The following is a 17,751-nucleotide window of genomic DNA, read 5'->3' on the forward strand; positions in this document are numbered from 1 at the left end:
AGAGTCTACTATACAATCTACAGTGACAGATTTTGAGATTTGGGAAGTGAGCTGAAGATTATGAGGCCGCAAATGAATGAATCTACTGTACAAGCTCACCGCTCAGTGATATTGAGAATTAGGATGAGGATTATGAGGTCACTGTTTATGAAGTGTAAATAGTGTGCATGAGATTGGAGACATTCTACTGTGGTGAAATATTGTTTGAAGCTCCTGAGCTGACTTTAAGTGACTTATAGAATTTACAATTTAGGTAGACAACCAAACCAGGAACAAATGGCAAGCAAACGGCATTGTAAATTGTTTATTCACAATAAATATACTGGTTTGCTATTCATGTTTTTGTACACCACCAAATGTGAGCAGTCCAGACGTAGAAATCAATCTTCCCAGCTGTTATGCAGCTGGCCACATACCAAATGTGGGTGTTTTGGCATGAGACTAACGACCTTGTCTCTCAGTCCATTCTTGCTTTCAGATAAATGATTGTCAGCCAGACGGCATCAATCTTTTAAGGCTGTGGTGACTCCACAAGCTATATTTACAAAACAGAGAAGAGGGATGAGCTAGTAGCTGACTTGTTAAGCTTCATGTACGACTCTGAACAGACAAAGATCTGAATCGGCGACTAAAGATCGGCACTTCTATGCTTTGAAAACACAGACCCTGAGGTATTTTGTCTGTTCATGGTGATATTTACACTCTTGATTAAGACCACACAAGGGTCACAAACCTCTTGTGTCTGTCGGCTGGTCTGACAAGACTGGGTCCCTAGCGTCGGGGCAACCCTGAAATGTGGGTCCCATTGTGAAAATGTCTAACAAACGGACCCCAAGCTGTGGTCTGTGTGCACATCCCGACATGCACCATGCTTGCGGCAGCATCACCTGCGGATGTGGTTTCTTAGATAGGCATTGTTGTACTTTGCGTTGGCTGATCGGGAGCAGGAGGCGCAGCAGGCTGTTCTGTAGTACGGGTACACACACAGCCTTGCCTGGACCACCACGGCACAGTTGTGATACTGGTCCCTGCACGACTGATCTGCAGGGAGGGAGGGGAAGAGCACATGGATTCAAGTTCTCAGTTGCCACAACATGCTATGGAAGCATGATGTTGTGTGCAGTGTGCACCGAAAATAGCTGTTGTGAGTGAGTGTTTTTGTTGACCAGTGAGGAGATCGTGTACAGGTGTGTGTGTGTGTGTGTGTGTGTGTGTGTGTGTGTGGTCTTACCTATCTCCTCTAGGCAGGGCTGACTGTTGCATTCCTCTCGACTCTCTGGGGCCAGACTGGCATCACAGCGGCCACTGGGGACAATGTTGTCTGCAAGACAACGCACCTCACGCACACGGTAGCCACCATTGCAGGATCGTGAGCACTGAAGGTATAGAAAATCAGGACGGAAAAGCAAAACAAACGTTATCTTGTCGTGGCTTTATCACAGAGACTATGTAGGACAGGAGTTGCCGATTTGCTCGTCCACATGACGTAAATTCTCCATTCGTTGTCAAGTGAATTTAATGTTTGTGTAGGACGAAAATCTACACTAATAGCTGAATGTAGGAGGCGCCCCTCAAAAAGAAGTGGCATAGGAAGGAACACTTACTGCACTCCAGTCTGTGACATACCACTGCACACCACACAGCTTCAGCTGGCATGGCTGGGAGTTGCTGGGACTGGGGACCACATGGGAGCATCTGGACTGGTCCGGCAGCAACTCCATGCGACCGCTGTCATGGAGAACACACACCACGCTGCGCGTCTGTGTGCCGTTACCGCACTCTGCAGAACACTGGTCATGACACACACAAACACACAGCATGTTCACGGTGATGTTCTCTCAATCTCTCTACTAACATTTGTTTTTGTGTGTGTGTGTGTGTGTGTGCGCGTGTGTGCGTGTGCGTGCGACCCATTGTGAGCTTGTAGATCGGCTATTTTCAAATGACCGAAATGTATATAGGGCTGAAGTTGTTATTGTAGGTTTTGTAGTAATCAAAATCTAAAAAGTTTTCAAGGTTATCTTTATTTAAAGAAAAATCACATAAATGTAGTGGAGTAATAGTATTGGAATTTGTAAATACTCAAGTAAAGTGCAAATGCCTAAAGTAAAAATCTTAATTACAGTATAAGTAAATGTACTTAGTTATAGTGTATACCTGTCCCCATGATCCTGCATACCACTCCAGACGCTTGTTACATGGATCAGAGTCACATGACGTCACTTCCGCCGGACGCTCCCCGTCGCAGCTGTCCAACGGGAGGTTGGACTCGTGGTCCATCAGACACACTGCCGTCCGCGTGCGACTGCCTGTACCGCATGTCGCAGAGCACTGAGGGAGTGGCACAGCGTAATCACAGTTAGACACGGTTCACTTCGTGGATTCTATTTATTTTTATTTTTTATTTAATGGGGTTTTGGAACTCCCAAGGGTCAGGCAGGACCTCCTCAGAGTCCTCAGTAAAATGAGGAACAGTTTAAACATATTCCTACCTATCTATCCAACAGAGGAACAGTTTAAACATATTCCTACCTATCTATCCAACAGAGGAACAGTTTAAACATATTCCTACCTATCTATCCAACAGCTATTCAAAAAATTTAAGCTCACAATTTGTTGCGATGTTGACAAATCTTGGCAGATCTTAGGGGGGATCCTGGCACAAAAGAAAACGTTTCAAAAGGAGGTTCCGCGTGGCCAAATAAATATCAGTTTGGCATGAAGATGTTTGAAAACCACTGGTGTACATCATCTATCTATCTATATCTATCTGCAGACACACTTCCTCCACGTGAGCCCAGTTCCTGTCTCTCTCTCACTCACCCGTTGGCTCCACAGGGATGTGAACCAGCTCCGCGCGCAGGCTCCCATGTCACAGTTCTGCAGCGCGTCTGGCTTCAGGCCCAGGTTGCACTCTGCGTCTGGCTCCACGTCCCCCTGGTCGCCCACACACACCACCTCCCTGCTGCTCTGGCCGATCCCGCATGGCACCGAACACTGACCAAGGGGAGAGGGTGGACGCAAGGAAGGAAGGAAGGCAGAGGAGATGACACAGGATGATGACATGACGTTTTTTTGGAAGGTCAGAATGACATGTTTGAGATAAGGCTGGATGAGACCACTAGTGAAAATAGCCGATCTACAAGCGATGCGTTGTGCCCTTGTAGATCTGGTATTTTTATTTGTTTGGCAAACATCCAATCTCTCTTTTGGGTCTCGACCTGAAAAGTTTGGGAACTACTGATTTAGCAGATGCTCTTATCCAGCGTGATATAAAAGTGTGAGATCAGTGGCATGAACAATTCATACGGTATAGTCAACAAACATAAATAAGAGTGCAAAAAAAACAATTTAGCCCTTCAAAACAAACATCAAACCTATCATTTTAGCCTTGCCTAATGGTTCCCAAGCCTTATGGCCCATAGTAGCCTACAAGTACACCTGCTGGACATGACGCTAGTTCTGAATGTCCCATGGGACTTATTCCCAATCCAACCCTTGATTGCTGCTGATTGAGTGCCAAGCAGGGAGGCATTGGGTCCTATTTTTTACAGTCTATGATTGGGTCCCATTTTTATAGTCTTTGGTGTGACTCAGCCAGGGATCGCGCTCACGCGCTGTGAGCTTGTAGTTCGGCTATTTTCACTAGTTTGGGTCCCAGGGAGACTAATCTCTTTTTTTTGTTTTTGGGGTCACAGGCTAAAAGGTTTGAGAACCACTGCATGGGTGTACATGTTCTCACCGGGCTCCACTCAGAACGGATCCGCCACTGGCTGCAGATCTTCAGCTGACATGACGAGGTGGTCAGCGGCCTGTCGGATGACCCGCACAGATCCGACGCCACTGTGTCCACCGTCTCCGTCCCGTCGCCCTGGACGTGGGCCACCTGGCGACAGATGACCTGGCGGAGCTGAGACCCCGGACCGCACTTCCTGCTGCATTCTGACCACTCCCCCAGGTCCCAGCTGTTGGCCAATCGCAGGCAGAGGGAGAAAAGGTTTGAGGCTTGACCATTAGACTGGGTCTGGGATCCATTCTCTTTGTACAGTAGGCAGGGTTGCCAAGTCAAGCTTATTTCCCGCAACTTTTGGCTTGTATTTTTTTGTTTGTTGGGCTTGTTTTAAAAATTCAGTGGCTTGTTTAGAAAATCGAACAAGCCAACATTTCTTTGATTTACAGTTACAGTATATACTATGAATACCCATACTGTAGGTCGGGGGAGTCTGAATCACATTGAGTGACAGAATCTGTCTGGTGTCTTTACTTATTAAGCCCTGGCTATGTGTATGTGTGTAATAGTATGACCAAATGACCAAAACATTCATTATTATAGGCATATAGTATTTATAATGATAAATAAATGTATTGATATAAAATTAGGATTATATGGCCATATTATTGTCTCTACCAGGCCGAAGGCATTGGGAAAGAGTATGTTTTGCACTCCATCCGTCCGTCCGTCCGTCCGAGTGTGTGTCTGTCTGTGGACAGCTACTCTCTGCCACCGTTGGCTTGTTTTTCGAGGGGAGATTTGGTTTTATTTCTCTCGCAAGAGTTGGCTTGTTTTTGGCTTGTTTTTGGAGGTGGGTTAGTTTATTTCTCTCACTCGAACACACTGACAGTTGATTGCTGATCTAGGTGTGTCTAGAGAAATGCTGCATTCATGTACTGTGTGTGTGACTGGATACAGAAGGCACTAGGCTGTAGACCAAATCAGGGGTGGGCAACTTTGACGATGGCGAGGGCCACTACATTTCCACACTCACTCCAGAGGGCCACATTGCATAGTACTGTCGTAGCAAAAATAGCCGATCTACAAGCTCAAAACGCGTCGCACTGCAACGCGTTTTGAGCTTGTAGATCTGCTATTTTTGCTATGATTTGAATTGAAATCCTGAATTATTTTTTGTTGCTATTTTGGTATTTTGGACTTTTTTTATAAATAATTTCAAATGTCTTTCAAATGCCTCTAATTATAGTTATGTTAACCTTATGAACTAAATACAAAAACATAAAAAGACTAACATTTAGTCTAGTCATTAAGCTACATATAGACTGAAGTAATTAAAGTGGGTCATGTTTGCATGTTTGGAATTGTAACAGCTGAAAAAAATAACCTATCAATATTTGAATATTAACCTGCGGGCCGCGTTAAGTGATGGTGGGGGTGAATGATGTGATGTGATGTGATGTGATGTGGCCTCCCGTATGGACCAGATCACACTGGTTAATTTGTAATGAAAACCAGGCTTTTCCACATGTAGCTACTGCAGAAAGCCTGGTGACACAAGGTTACTTGACCCTCGCTGTCGGGGTCATTCTTTTGTTTTCTCTGACATTATAGCTCATTGTTTTTGCACTGGTTATTGTACATTCCTCCTTATAAGCAGTTAGTTTAATCCAAATGGACGCCAAATGGAGCGAAACAATTTGCAGAAAGCAAGCGCTTTGTCATTTGTATTTTCAGGTGTTACTTGTGCACCACTTACTGGTTAAGTTTCAGTTGTGCCACCATCTGTCTGTTATTGGCACATTCCACAGATAGACATTCCACAGAGAAACACAGCAGAGACATAAAGACATAACTATCAGCTCTCACTGTATCAGTTGAGTTTGGGGCCAAATATCTGACAATACTCAAATACAAATGGAGTGAAATCCTGTTACATCTTGGCAATAGTCAGCTATGTGCTTTGGCATGTGCCACTAGACATGAATACCAAAGCCACACCAAAGCATGTTGGCTTGATCGACTGTGACTGCTGACTGACTTATGGCAGGAACAGACTGCGTAATGAAAAATTTACAACTCCATGTGGAACAAATGAGATGTAATGCCTGATTTATACTTGGTTGTGCGCCATGTCCCACACCTATAAATCGCAGATCTACAAGCTCACAACACGCTGCAACGCATTGCGAGCTTGTAGACGGCCATAATTATAAGTCACCCATAAGTGTGCGTATGGCTGTTTGGACAAACGTGTAAGTGTAACCACAAGCACTTGTAGATTTGTGCAGTTGTGTGCATCTGATTGCTTATGTGTGGATATGTGCATTTACTTGAGTAAAGTATCTAAGTACTGTACTTAAGTAAAATTTGGAGGTATTTGTACTTTACGTGAGTAATTCCAATTTCCAATACATTTACTTCTACATCCCAGAGGCTATACTCCACTGCAATTAGTTGATTCTGATTATTATTACAAAACATACATTAACCACTTCAGCTCTATACATTTCGGCCATTGGAAAATAGCCGATCTACAAGCTCACAATGTGTCGCGCTGTTCAGTCAGGACAACACATGAATGGATGAAATATATATTTATGGAATATAAAATGAGCAATATATTTATTATGGTTTGACAATGAATTTGATGTGCTTTTTATGATGCTGAGGCGGCCCAATGAATGGCCGGCAGCAACTGCACTGAGTTTCCTGACGCTCATTACTTTTACTCAAGTACATTTTGAATTCCGTACTTTTAGGCTACTTGTGCACGTGTGTGTAAAACACATATTTATGCACACAGTGTTTGTGTTGCTCACTATGCAGGGCAGGCCTGGGTGTTGCAGTCTGCTTGCTCATTGGCTGGTTTGAGGGCAGGGTCACAGAGGTCAACAGGAACAGTAGTCAGAGAAGCCCTTTCCACACACCCCCACTGCAACTTGCGTCTACCTGGAACACACACACACACACACACACGCACACACACACACACACACACACACACACACACACACACACACACACGCACACACACGCAAACACACGCACTCACACATGCACGCAAACACACACACACACACACACACGCATACACACACATGCACACACACCCTCACACACACACACACACACACACACACACACACACACACACACACACACACACACACACACACACACACACACACACACACAGACATACTAAGTGAGCATAATATGTGTATCTGTATGGGTGCAGGCAGGCCACATATTTGTATACCTTAACAGAATGTTGTATGCTATCAATACTATAACATTTATAATTTGAAGTGGCACCAAGCTACAAGGTTGTACTGTTTTACTGATTTACAAATTTAGCAGAGACTCACTCTTACGCCTTCCACAGAATAACTGGCATTCATGTATTTCCCAGTTCATGTCTGTCCGTTTCCTTGCAACTTAACAGGGAATGTGACAGCCCCCCCATCGCAAAATGTACAATGGGCTTCCTGTTTTTTAGTTAAAGCCTTACGTTGTTTTCAGTGGCGGAAAGTAACTAAGTACATTTACTTAAGTACTGTACTTACAATTTTGAGGTATTTGTACTTTACTTTCCAATACTTTTACTTTTCCACTACATCTTGGATCCAAATATTGTACTTTTACTCCACTACATTTATTTGAAAACTTTAGTTACTAAATTAATAAATAAACAAACAAACATCATACATAAATGAAACTAACTAACTAAGCCCTATATACATTATGGCCATTTGGAAATAGCCAATCTAGCTTGTGAGCTTGGACAGTAGATCTGCTATTTTCAAAAGATGTTTATACATTTGAAATGAGACATTCTACTTTTTGATACTTTAAGTACATTTTGATGCCAATACATTTGTAGTTTTACTCAAGTACATTTTGAATTCAGGACATTTTCTTGTAACGGAGTATTTCTACATTACAGTATTGATACTTTTACTTTAAAGTAAATCATGTGAGTACTTTTAACACCCAGTGTTGTTTTTGGCAGCACATTTCTATTTTAGTTTTAGTCATGTCTTTGGAATGAAACTTGAGTTGTAGTCGACTAAATGTCATGAGATTTTAGTCGACTAAATCTACAGTTGATTTAGTGGACTAAAATCTGTTTTGACGGGCCTTGATGCCGATTTTAAAATGGCTGATTTTACACTTACACACACAAAATAGCCGATCTACAAATCGGCTATTTTAAGCATGGAACCAAGTGTAAAATGACTAGTCCCTTCCTAACATTTTAGTCTAGTTTCTATCTGTTGACGAAATTGTCGATACATTTAGCTTAGTTTTAGTCACAATAGCGTAGTTTAATTTAGTTTCCATTTAGTTTTCGTCAGTGGAAAAAGGTAGTCGACCTTTTTCGTCTTAGTTTTAGTCGACAAAAACAACACTGTTTCCACCGCTGTACACACATTGTTGTTTGGGTGTGCGTACCGGTGCCACAGGTGGAGCTGCATTGGGCGTGTCCAGTCTCTGCCCAGGTGTAGGCGTGCCGGGGGTCTGGCTTCACCTCGGGGTCCGATGGAACCTGGTTGGGGTGCGGCGTTTCTCTGCTGTTATCGCCGGGCTTCTGAGTCGGAACCGGGTGGGTTGGCACAGCTGTCTCAACTGGGAAGGGGTGTTGGACATCATAAACATGATATATTGACAAAATGTTCGGCAAAACATTAACATTTTATGATAATATAACATTCATATATATATTTTTAAGAAATTATATAAAACATTACAATTAAACGTTTTCATTGTAATACTGTTAAGTAGGAGCTTAAAGGGTTAGTTCAGATTTTTGGACTTAAAGCTGTAGGAAATACTTGCCACTAATATAGTGGTTGATTGCCTGAAAATAGTTCCATGTGACAGAGGGGTCAAAGTTAGTTTTGTGGATTAATTTATTTTTAATGAGTGGCCCCCTGCAGTGCCTCCCACCAAATGACCGGAACTAGGCCTACTTAATATTCACCAAAACCAGACCAGAACTCAGTGAATCAATTATTAATACCTTTGTAACCACTTTGATGGCAAGTATTTTCTACAGCTTTAAGTCAAACAAATCTAAAGTATAACCCTTTGAAATATAAACTCAGCAACAAAAGTTTTAGTTTAACTTTGGTCCATTTATTTAAAACCAAATTTTATTGTATTTTATATCATTTTAATCATTAATTACTTAGTCACCTTTACAACGATCCATCCAATGCACTAATCATTAGTGCATTGGATGATTGCACTCTCTCACAGTAATAAGGAAAAAACAACACATATTGGCCATTTTTACACTTTATTAATGTTACACTCAGTGTTATGGAACTCACTGTTGTGGAAGATCCAAATGCAGCTACAATACAAATTGGTATTATTAAAGTGGAGAAACAATGGACCAAAGTTAAGTTCCTGAACTTATGTTGCTGAGTTTACTGCGTTAGTTCCATTGATCGAAGCCAGAACACAATCAATTCATTGATCACAACAACATGGCTCTGAAAATCCACGCGCCCCTCCCATCCGATCACTGATCAGTATCGCTGTTTATGTGATGGTTGGGTGGAGCGCGCCATTGAATGCTTTTGAGGTTTTCAACAGGGCTTTGATCCAGAAAAGGTTGAGAACCACTGGATTAGATGAGGGAGGGGAACCAGAGGTCTGGGAACAGGGTGCACAAGACACCAGGCTTCAGGAATGTTAGGGAAGATGGTGCACGAGACACCAGGCTTAAGGAATGTTAGGGAAGATGGTGCACGAGACACCAGGCTTCAGGAATGTTAGGGAAGATGGTGCACGAGACACCAGGCTTCAGGAATGTTAGGGAAGATGGTGCACGAGACACCAGGCTTCAGGAATGTTAGGGAAGATGGTGCACGAGACACCAGGCTTCAGGAATGTTAGGGAAGATGGTGCACGAGACACCAGGCTTAAGGAATGTTAGGGAAGATGGTGCACGAGACACCAGGCTTCAGGAATGTTAGGGAAGATGGTGCACGAGACACCAGGCTTCAGGAATGTTAGGGAAGATGGTGCACGAGACACCAGGCTTCAGGAATGTTAGGGAAGATGGTGCACGAGACACCAGGCTTCAGGAATGTTAGGGAAGATGGTGCACGAGACACCAGGCTTCAGGAATGTTAGGGAAGATGGTGCATGAGCAGTGGTGTTAAGTAACTAAGTACATTTACTTAAGTACCGTGCTTAAGTAAAATGTTGTGGTATTTGTACTTGATCAAGTATTTCCAATTTCTTTACTTCTACTCCTCTACATCTCGGATCAAAATGTTGTTATTTTACTCCACTACATTTATTTGAAATTTTTTGTTACTATTAGTTACTTATTTTGACAACATAGCTGATCTACAAGCTCACGATGTGTCGTGAATTTGCGACGAATTGTGAGCCTGTATAGGTCTGCTATTTTCAAAAGATTTGTATACATTTCAAAACTTCAAATGAGACATTCTGCACAATGACTACTTTTACTTTTGGCACTTTTAAGTACATTTTGATACCAATACTTTTGTACTTTTACTCAAGTACATTTTGAATTCCAGACTTTTACTTGTAACGGAGTATGTGTATATTGCACTATTGATACTTTTACTTATGTATAAAACAATTGAGAACCCATTCCACCACTGTTCATCAGCTTCCAGTTGTGGACAACCCCAGGACCTTTTCAAATATAAATAGCCTACTCCTGGTCAACTATTACTCAAGTACCAGTGAAGGTTGCTCAGTCAAATATGTACTTGAGCTAAAGTATTGATTGGAGAACCGTACTTGCTTTAAAAAAAAGTATTCCCAGGCCGTAGCGTAACGGTCTGGGCACCGGACTGGTAATCCAGTCGCAGTGTGCCGCGGGTTCGACTCCCGGACCCGACACGGCCTTTACTGCATGTCATCCCCCCATCTCTCTCCCGTTTCCTGTCAGCCTACTGTCTGTCCCTTCAAAAATCAATAAAAGGCGTAAGCCGCAAAAAAATATCTTAAAAAAAAAAAAAAAAAAAAAAAAGTATTAAAAAGTACATGCTTTTAAAAATACATAATAATAATAAAAGTTCTGTTTATTTTCCGTCGACCCAATAGGCAATTTTAAAATAGAATTTAATAATTATTATTTTAGTACGTTTGGGTGTTCTTTCCTATAAATCTAGTACAATATTTGTCTTTATAATGTAGTGAAGTGAAAGTCGTAAGTTTCCAAAAAACAAATACTCAAGTAAAGTACAATACTTTATTTTTTTTACTACTAAAGTAACACTACTCAAGTAAATGTACTTGGTTATTGTCTACCACTGACAGCTTCATCGCAGATGACAGATTAGGTACAGTAATGAAATCAAACGTGGCGTCTGTGACACATTATTGACTGAATATGCAGCAAATATGAAGCCAGAACAATGCTTGGCTGACCTGCCTATATCGAATGTTATCTTTAATCGAAATCCAATTTAAAAGAGGATTTTCTTGAGTGGGATAGATATTGGGTTACTGTGGCCCTGTGCGGAGCTCTTAAGTTGAGTTCATACACATGCACACATGCACGCACGCAGTCACACACACACACACACACACACACACACACACACATCTGTTATGAATTAAGCTCCCTAGGGGCAAAGGAGGATATTTAGTATGAGAAAATGACACAGTTCTGTTGGGTCACTCTCCAATTCTGTGCGTGTGTGTGTGTGTGTGTGTGTGTGTAGTGTACTAACCCAGAGACAGTATATCAGGAGGAGTATTGGGCTCAGCAGTAGGGTCAGCGTGTGGCACGCTGTACTCATAGTAAACGCTGGGACCCGGCTGCTGGTAGATCAACTGGAGGAGAGCAGAGGAGGGAGACACACACTCGGGTCATGGGTTAAAGGAACCGGCGTGCAGATACAGTGAAAACAGACAATGTACATATATAAATGCCACAATGAGCTCTATGCACACAGAAATACTCTTCCTACTTCCGGGCCACTTCCCTATACTTCCTTCACAGGTGTTACCGATGATACTAATTAAGGCTCTGTTCCATTTAGTGTGCAGTGGTTCTCAAACGTTTTAATTTCAAGGACCCCTATTACTCTGAGAGTGTACAAATGTTACATTTGAGTTACACACCCTCAACCGCTTATTGGAACCCACTTTGAGGCCAGAGCCTCTATTAGTATCATCGGTAACAACTGTGAAGGAAGTACGGAAGGAGCCAGAGTTCTTTCCAAAATCTGTGTGTCTCTTTGGGTCTCACATAAACGTCCAGGCCCTCTGACAGTGGCCCCTGTGCAGTAATTGACTCCCCAATCCGAGAGCGGATCTCGTTGGGCCTTCGGTACGTCAGCTGAGTTCCCACGGCGATGAAGATGCCAGGCCGTTGGATCGCCCAGTTGCCATTGATGAGCGAGGTGCCACTTTGAGTGCGTAGAGCTATAGAGGAAGAGTCATGCATGTTGATTCAACAAATTACCGCAAATCATTTATATCAGCATGTCCGTTCGTCTACTCAATATAATCCACAGTGTTAGTTTAAATCTTAGACTGTAAGATTTAAACTACATTTAAACCAATTTTACACCATAAGACAGAGTTTTAAAATGTTTTTAAAGATGAAGGGGTTCATGGGGTTAAGATTACTCTAATAGACCCCAGGTTAGAATATTCAAATATGTCTTCCTGAATGCTGAAAGCCGTGCGTGTGCTTGTACGTGTGTGTGTGTGTGTGTGGGGGGGGGGGGGGGGGCGTGTGTGTGTCTGTGCGCGCATGTGTGAGTACCTACCTAGGTAGTTCCTGCTTTTAACGGTCTCTCGTATAGTGATGTTGATTGCCCCTGCAGGAATCTCTGCTATCTTATGGTATCCCACACTGAGGAAGGATCGGGAGAAATTCCCCTTCACCACCTCGAATCTCTGGAAACAGACGTGCACAACAACAACACAAATGGCATCGCATAGGATTTCAACACAGTTCACTTTGTCTTTATTTGTTTGTGTCACATTAAGCCACACACAGTCAGCCCCCATGTGCGCTCACTTTACTCACTGACACAATGAGTTCTTCGCTCACCCTGTATCCTCTTAGTGGAAATCTAAAGACTCAAACCAACCGGCCAAATAACAGTTGGTTTGAGTTCATTTGCGTCTTTCCTGGACGGCTATATAGTATGGACGTCTACAGATGTGACATCTACATACATGGTATGTCCCTACACGTTATGCAAGTGAGGAGAAATCTTGCGTTCTGCATGTCTTGTCTGTTTAATGGACAGGCCTTGTTCTCCTCCTTTCATATTTTATGAGTATCAGATATGGATCCATGCAATGTGTTATTGATTAGTTTGCCTGAGTGACAAATGAAGTGCTAATCTAAGCCAAACCATTGTCCTGTGTGCAAGATTATGGCATCTTGTCTTTTTGTATTAGTCAGCTCTGCCTTTCATGCTCAGAGGAACCATGAAATCAACTAAATGAACTGTTGTACTGTAATTGTGTTTGTTTTATATATATATATATATATAATATATTATTGCTGAGTTTAGGTTTTCACTCTGAATGTTTGCCGGAGGAAGTAGCAAAAGTTAATGTTTTTATATAACTTTTTATCAAAAACTGTTCTTAGCCTTCTAATTATTGTCTCCTATTTGATTTGTGGTGGATCACACAATAGGACTTTAGTCAGTCTCTGGCCCTTGTACCTTTTGCTCAAAAGAATATATTTTTTAAATTGAACTGAATATACTCTGAGAAAATAATTTGCATGTAACATTTGCAATATCATAAATCAACAGTGGTGTAAAGTAACTATAGTACATTTACTTAAGTACTGTACTTAAGTACAATTTTGAGGTAAATATTGTACTTTTCCTCTACTACATGTATTTGAAAACATTAGTTTCTAGTTACTTTGTAGATTTGGATTATTATTACAATATTATATTTCGGCTATTTGAAAATAGCCGATCTACAAGCTCACATTGTGTAGCGATGCGACGCATTGTGAACTTGTAGATCTGCTATTTTCAAAATATTTGTATACGTTTGAAAACTTGAAACGGGACATTCTGCATAATGACTACTTTTGGTACTTCCAGTACATTTTGACACCAATACTTTTGTACTTTTACTCAAGTACATTTTGAATTCTGGACTTTTACTAGTTCTACATTGCAGTATTGATCAAGTATACTTCCTACTTAAATAAAACATGTGAGTACTTTTTCCATCACTGTAAATCAGCATCTCATTGAATCTCAACTGAAATCTCCCATCGCTTGGCTTTGGAACATGATATGCTTGTTCTTAACATTCTTAAAACACACTCCTATAGTCATGTTGTGAACGTCATATGTTACTATCCTGCGCTTTTGTCATAATATAGGAAGTTGTGGAGGTCTTACCTTCAGAGCGGAGGGTGCACCGGCGGCCACTGTGTCCTGTGGAAGAGCACCTGAAGCTGGATAGAGGAGACAGAGAGACAAGGTGAGCACACCCAGAGCTCCAGAGGAGAGCTGCTGCCACAACATAGCCATGGAGAGACTGACGGAGGATACTCTGACACACACACACAAACACACACAGTCACAGGAGGAAGGGGAGCGTGTGTGTGTGTGTGTGTGTGTGTGTGTGTGTGTGTGTGTGTGTGTGTGTGTGTGTGTGTGTGTGCGTGCGAGAGTGTGCGTGTGAGTGTACGTGCGTGCGTGCGTGTGAGCCCGCGTGCACACACGCATGCACGCACTGCAGAGAAAGTGTCTGAGAATTGGAGACACATACTTCTCAATTATTGTCCCAAGCCAAGAGCACACCCACTGGGTAGCTCTTGGCGTAAGGTCGCTGTTGTGACAGCTCATAATGTGTTTGTGCACGCTGTGTGTGTGTGTGTGCCTGACTGTGCCCGTGCGAGTGTGTGCACAGACATGCTCCTGTAGTGCAGCATTAAGCCCGTCCAAAAATAATGTCTCTCACCCCAAACCCCGTCGCATGACAGGAGTAGACACACATACCTCTACGCTTCCTTCACAGTCCAACCCAGAGTGTTTACTTAACACATAAGGGTCCATTTCTTTCTTCACGTTTTATGTTCTTTCAGTCTTACTTCTTCTTCAATGCTGTAATGCAGTGGTTTTCAACCATTTTCATATCACGGCCCATTTGAGCCCCGGAGTCGGATCACCATTTGATGAAATTTAGCCTCTCAGACCCAAAACTAAGAATATGTCCACATTTCCATGCTGTATTGATGTTGGTGCCATAGGAGAGATAACAGGCAAACAATCAAAACAACATTTCCTCTACATTCTCTAATTGTGTAGAATTAACTTAAGTAATGCAGATGTTTAACAATAATTTACCTCTTGAGAGCGTAAAATGAAACTAACGCCGGGGCTCCACCGGGCGTGTCAGCGCCGCGTCTCCGTCACCGTCAGGGAATGTTCCCTTTTGTCTCAATGAAGGGTGGCTCCACTGCCCGTGTTGCCTGACTGCATTAAAATTGCCCCGGTTAGTTTTTTGACGCACGCACACATGACGCGACGCGCCCGGTGGAGCCCCGGCGTAACTGGGGACCTCCTGGAACCCCCTCAAGGACCACTGGTGGTCCCCGGACCATTGGTTGAAAACCACTGCTATAATGCATGAGGGTAAGAAGGATGGAGTGGATGCAGTGTTCGGAAGAAGGAAGGCAGACAATGGGAATAAGATGACAAAGTAATGATGAAAAGACACAAGGTTTGGGTTGATTACCAGCGTCCTCTGGGCACATCATAATTGAACACTCAGTGAAAATAGGAAAACATTTCATGAATCTACAAGCACACAAAGCATCGTAAGATTGGTAACACAACGTATTTTGAGCTCGTAGATTGCCTATATTTAGCAAAGAGATTTGGCGTGGAGGGGAAAAGGAGGAGACTGTGAATAGACCCTTCTGGACCGGGAGAACCCGGCCAACGAAGTAGGCCTATATAGGGTTTAAGTAGTTAAACATCCTGTAATTACTAGATAAACAAAGATGGCAGAGAGAAAATCAAGAGGACATATTTCAGACAAATGCTGTTTGACGTGCTAAAGTTTTCACTCTCAGTCTCTCGTTTCTTGTATCTCATTCGAAGATTTGTTTCCTGCTCCAAGGTCTCTGAACACATGTACTGTATATCCACACATACTCACATGCTACTGGGGCAGTGAACATCCCACCAGTAATACAGCATCATTTTACAAGTGATTCACGTACAAAGGATGCTCAGCTCACGATGACTCAGTTTATGACTTATGCTGATGAACAGTGTCACATCAGGGAACAGGACTGATTCAGTCCTTACTGTAAAGGGCTGGCAATCAAACACGTCAGCATGTGACACACGTTCTCCCCCTGGACTTAGCAGGCCTTACCTAGTCAGCTAATGATCATATTTGTAACATATAAATTATTTGCAGACGTTTAACCGCAATATATTTTCCTCCCTGCATGACAGCACTGGACAGAGGCCTGTTTTAGCCCCATAAACACACAATGTGCCATAGCTCACTGGTTCCCAAACCTTTTCATGTCAAGGACCCCCAAATTGACACTAATTATCCTACGGACCCCCATTTGAAAAAGATATTCCAGGGACCCCCATAAGAGAATATTTTGACGGCTCTAGCAGTGATTCTCAACCCGTTTAATTTCAAGAACCCCCAGATGGACATGCATTAGTCTACGGACCCCCATTTAATGACAGTTCTATCTCTGGGACCCCCAATTTATATTGTAAAATCAATGTAACTCTGAGAGTGTGCGAATGGAACCAAATGGACCCGTTAGGGTTCATTTGGTGCCATTCGTACACTCTCAGTGTTACAGACCCATAAGGGTCCATTTGGTTCCAAACTATCATTTAGCTGGGGACCCCCTGGAACTCCCTCAAGGACCCCTGGGGTTCTTGAGGGAGGAGAGACGAGAGGTAGAAATGTCAGATACTGTATAGAGTTTCTAAGTGCGCATACTTGTACAGTATAGGGGGTTCTCATCCCACGGAAGAAAGGGTGATGGAGCAGAAAGCAGCGTGTTTCAGTTCTGATTATGGCATGTAATAAGCTTAAAACAATATCAAACAGATCTTTCCAAACGTAATCAAACCGTTTCTAACGGCTCGACTCGGTTGATGGACAGCACAGCTGTTCATATGAGGTATACCGTAGTTGCGGCCAAGAATCTTGGAGATGAAAAAAACTAAACTGTGATGCGGTAGGAGCAAATTGATTCACTGACTGAGAAAGCACCATGTGTGAAAGATGTGCAGGCTTGATACGCTATAGCATCCTTCCTATGTGTGTGTGTGTGTGTGTGTGTGTGTGTGTGTGTGCTTGCATGCGTGCGTGTGAATATTTTGATATACTATACCCAGCAGGCCCAGCGCTGCTTATCCACAATGCAGGAGAGCACTACAGTACTCACAAACACAAGACACATGTAAACATACTCATAAACCTACACACACACACACACAACGGACATACATGCAAACTAATCACTCCCTCTTATGTTCCGGAACACAGCCAATTCTAAGACGCCAGTCCCCTGCAGTGAATCCCTGAGCGTAATGGAGCTAAGACACAGGCATTCTGGAAGGCTCCCGAAGTCTGTTTGGGAATACTGGGAATTCTGTCCAAGACAAGAATTGTACAACCGGAACGTCTGTGTTTCACCATTAACAGCTTAATAACAGTCATGTCTGATTATGCATGCATACTGTGTGTCACTGCAACAGCAGCTACACACATGCATGCATGCACTCGCACGCACTCACGCACACACGCACACACACACACACACACACATGCACGTGCAAATACTCATCTCAGCTCCTGGGACTCCTCATTCCTTCTATCACTTCTTGTCACCTACTGTACTTTTGATACATGTTAGTTATAGCCTACTGTGCAGACGTGTGGCGGTGACTTCTTCACAAACACATAAAGTAATGCTACATGCATGTTATTTCAATATAGCTCCTGTTTACCATGCCAAGTACGAGAAGATG

The 17,751-nt window shown here is 42.7% G+C and overlaps 1 protein-coding gene across 1 annotated transcript; it reads right to left on the bottom strand.

Annotated features, from left to right (window-relative positions):
- Nucleotides 1-371: 371 nt before the first annotated feature.
- On the bottom strand, nucleotides 372-14,259 carry adamtsl7 (ADAMTS-like 7; the record flags this gene model as incomplete). Its single annotated transcript, XM_083764455.1, has 12 exons — nucleotides 372-1,041; nucleotides 1,232-1,376; nucleotides 1,605-1,790; nucleotides 2,158-2,331; nucleotides 2,824-2,997; nucleotides 3,743-3,965; nucleotides 6,553-6,682; nucleotides 8,189-8,362; nucleotides 11,464-11,566; nucleotides 11,985-12,160; nucleotides 12,511-12,640; nucleotides 14,128-14,259. The coding sequence occupies 12 exons, from the start codon at nucleotides 14,257-14,259 to the stop codon at nucleotides 884-886; spliced, it is 1,905 nt and encodes a 634-aa protein (XP_083620581.1). The 3' UTR covers nucleotides 372-883.
- Nucleotides 14,260-17,751: the final 3,492 nt, after the last annotated feature.

Source organism: Protomyctophum parallelum (assembly GCF_964188405.1).
Source record: "Protomyctophum parallelum genome assembly, chromosome: 5".
In the NCBI taxonomy this organism is placed as follows: domain Eukaryota; kingdom Metazoa; phylum Chordata; class Actinopteri; order Myctophiformes; family Myctophidae; genus Protomyctophum; species Protomyctophum parallelum.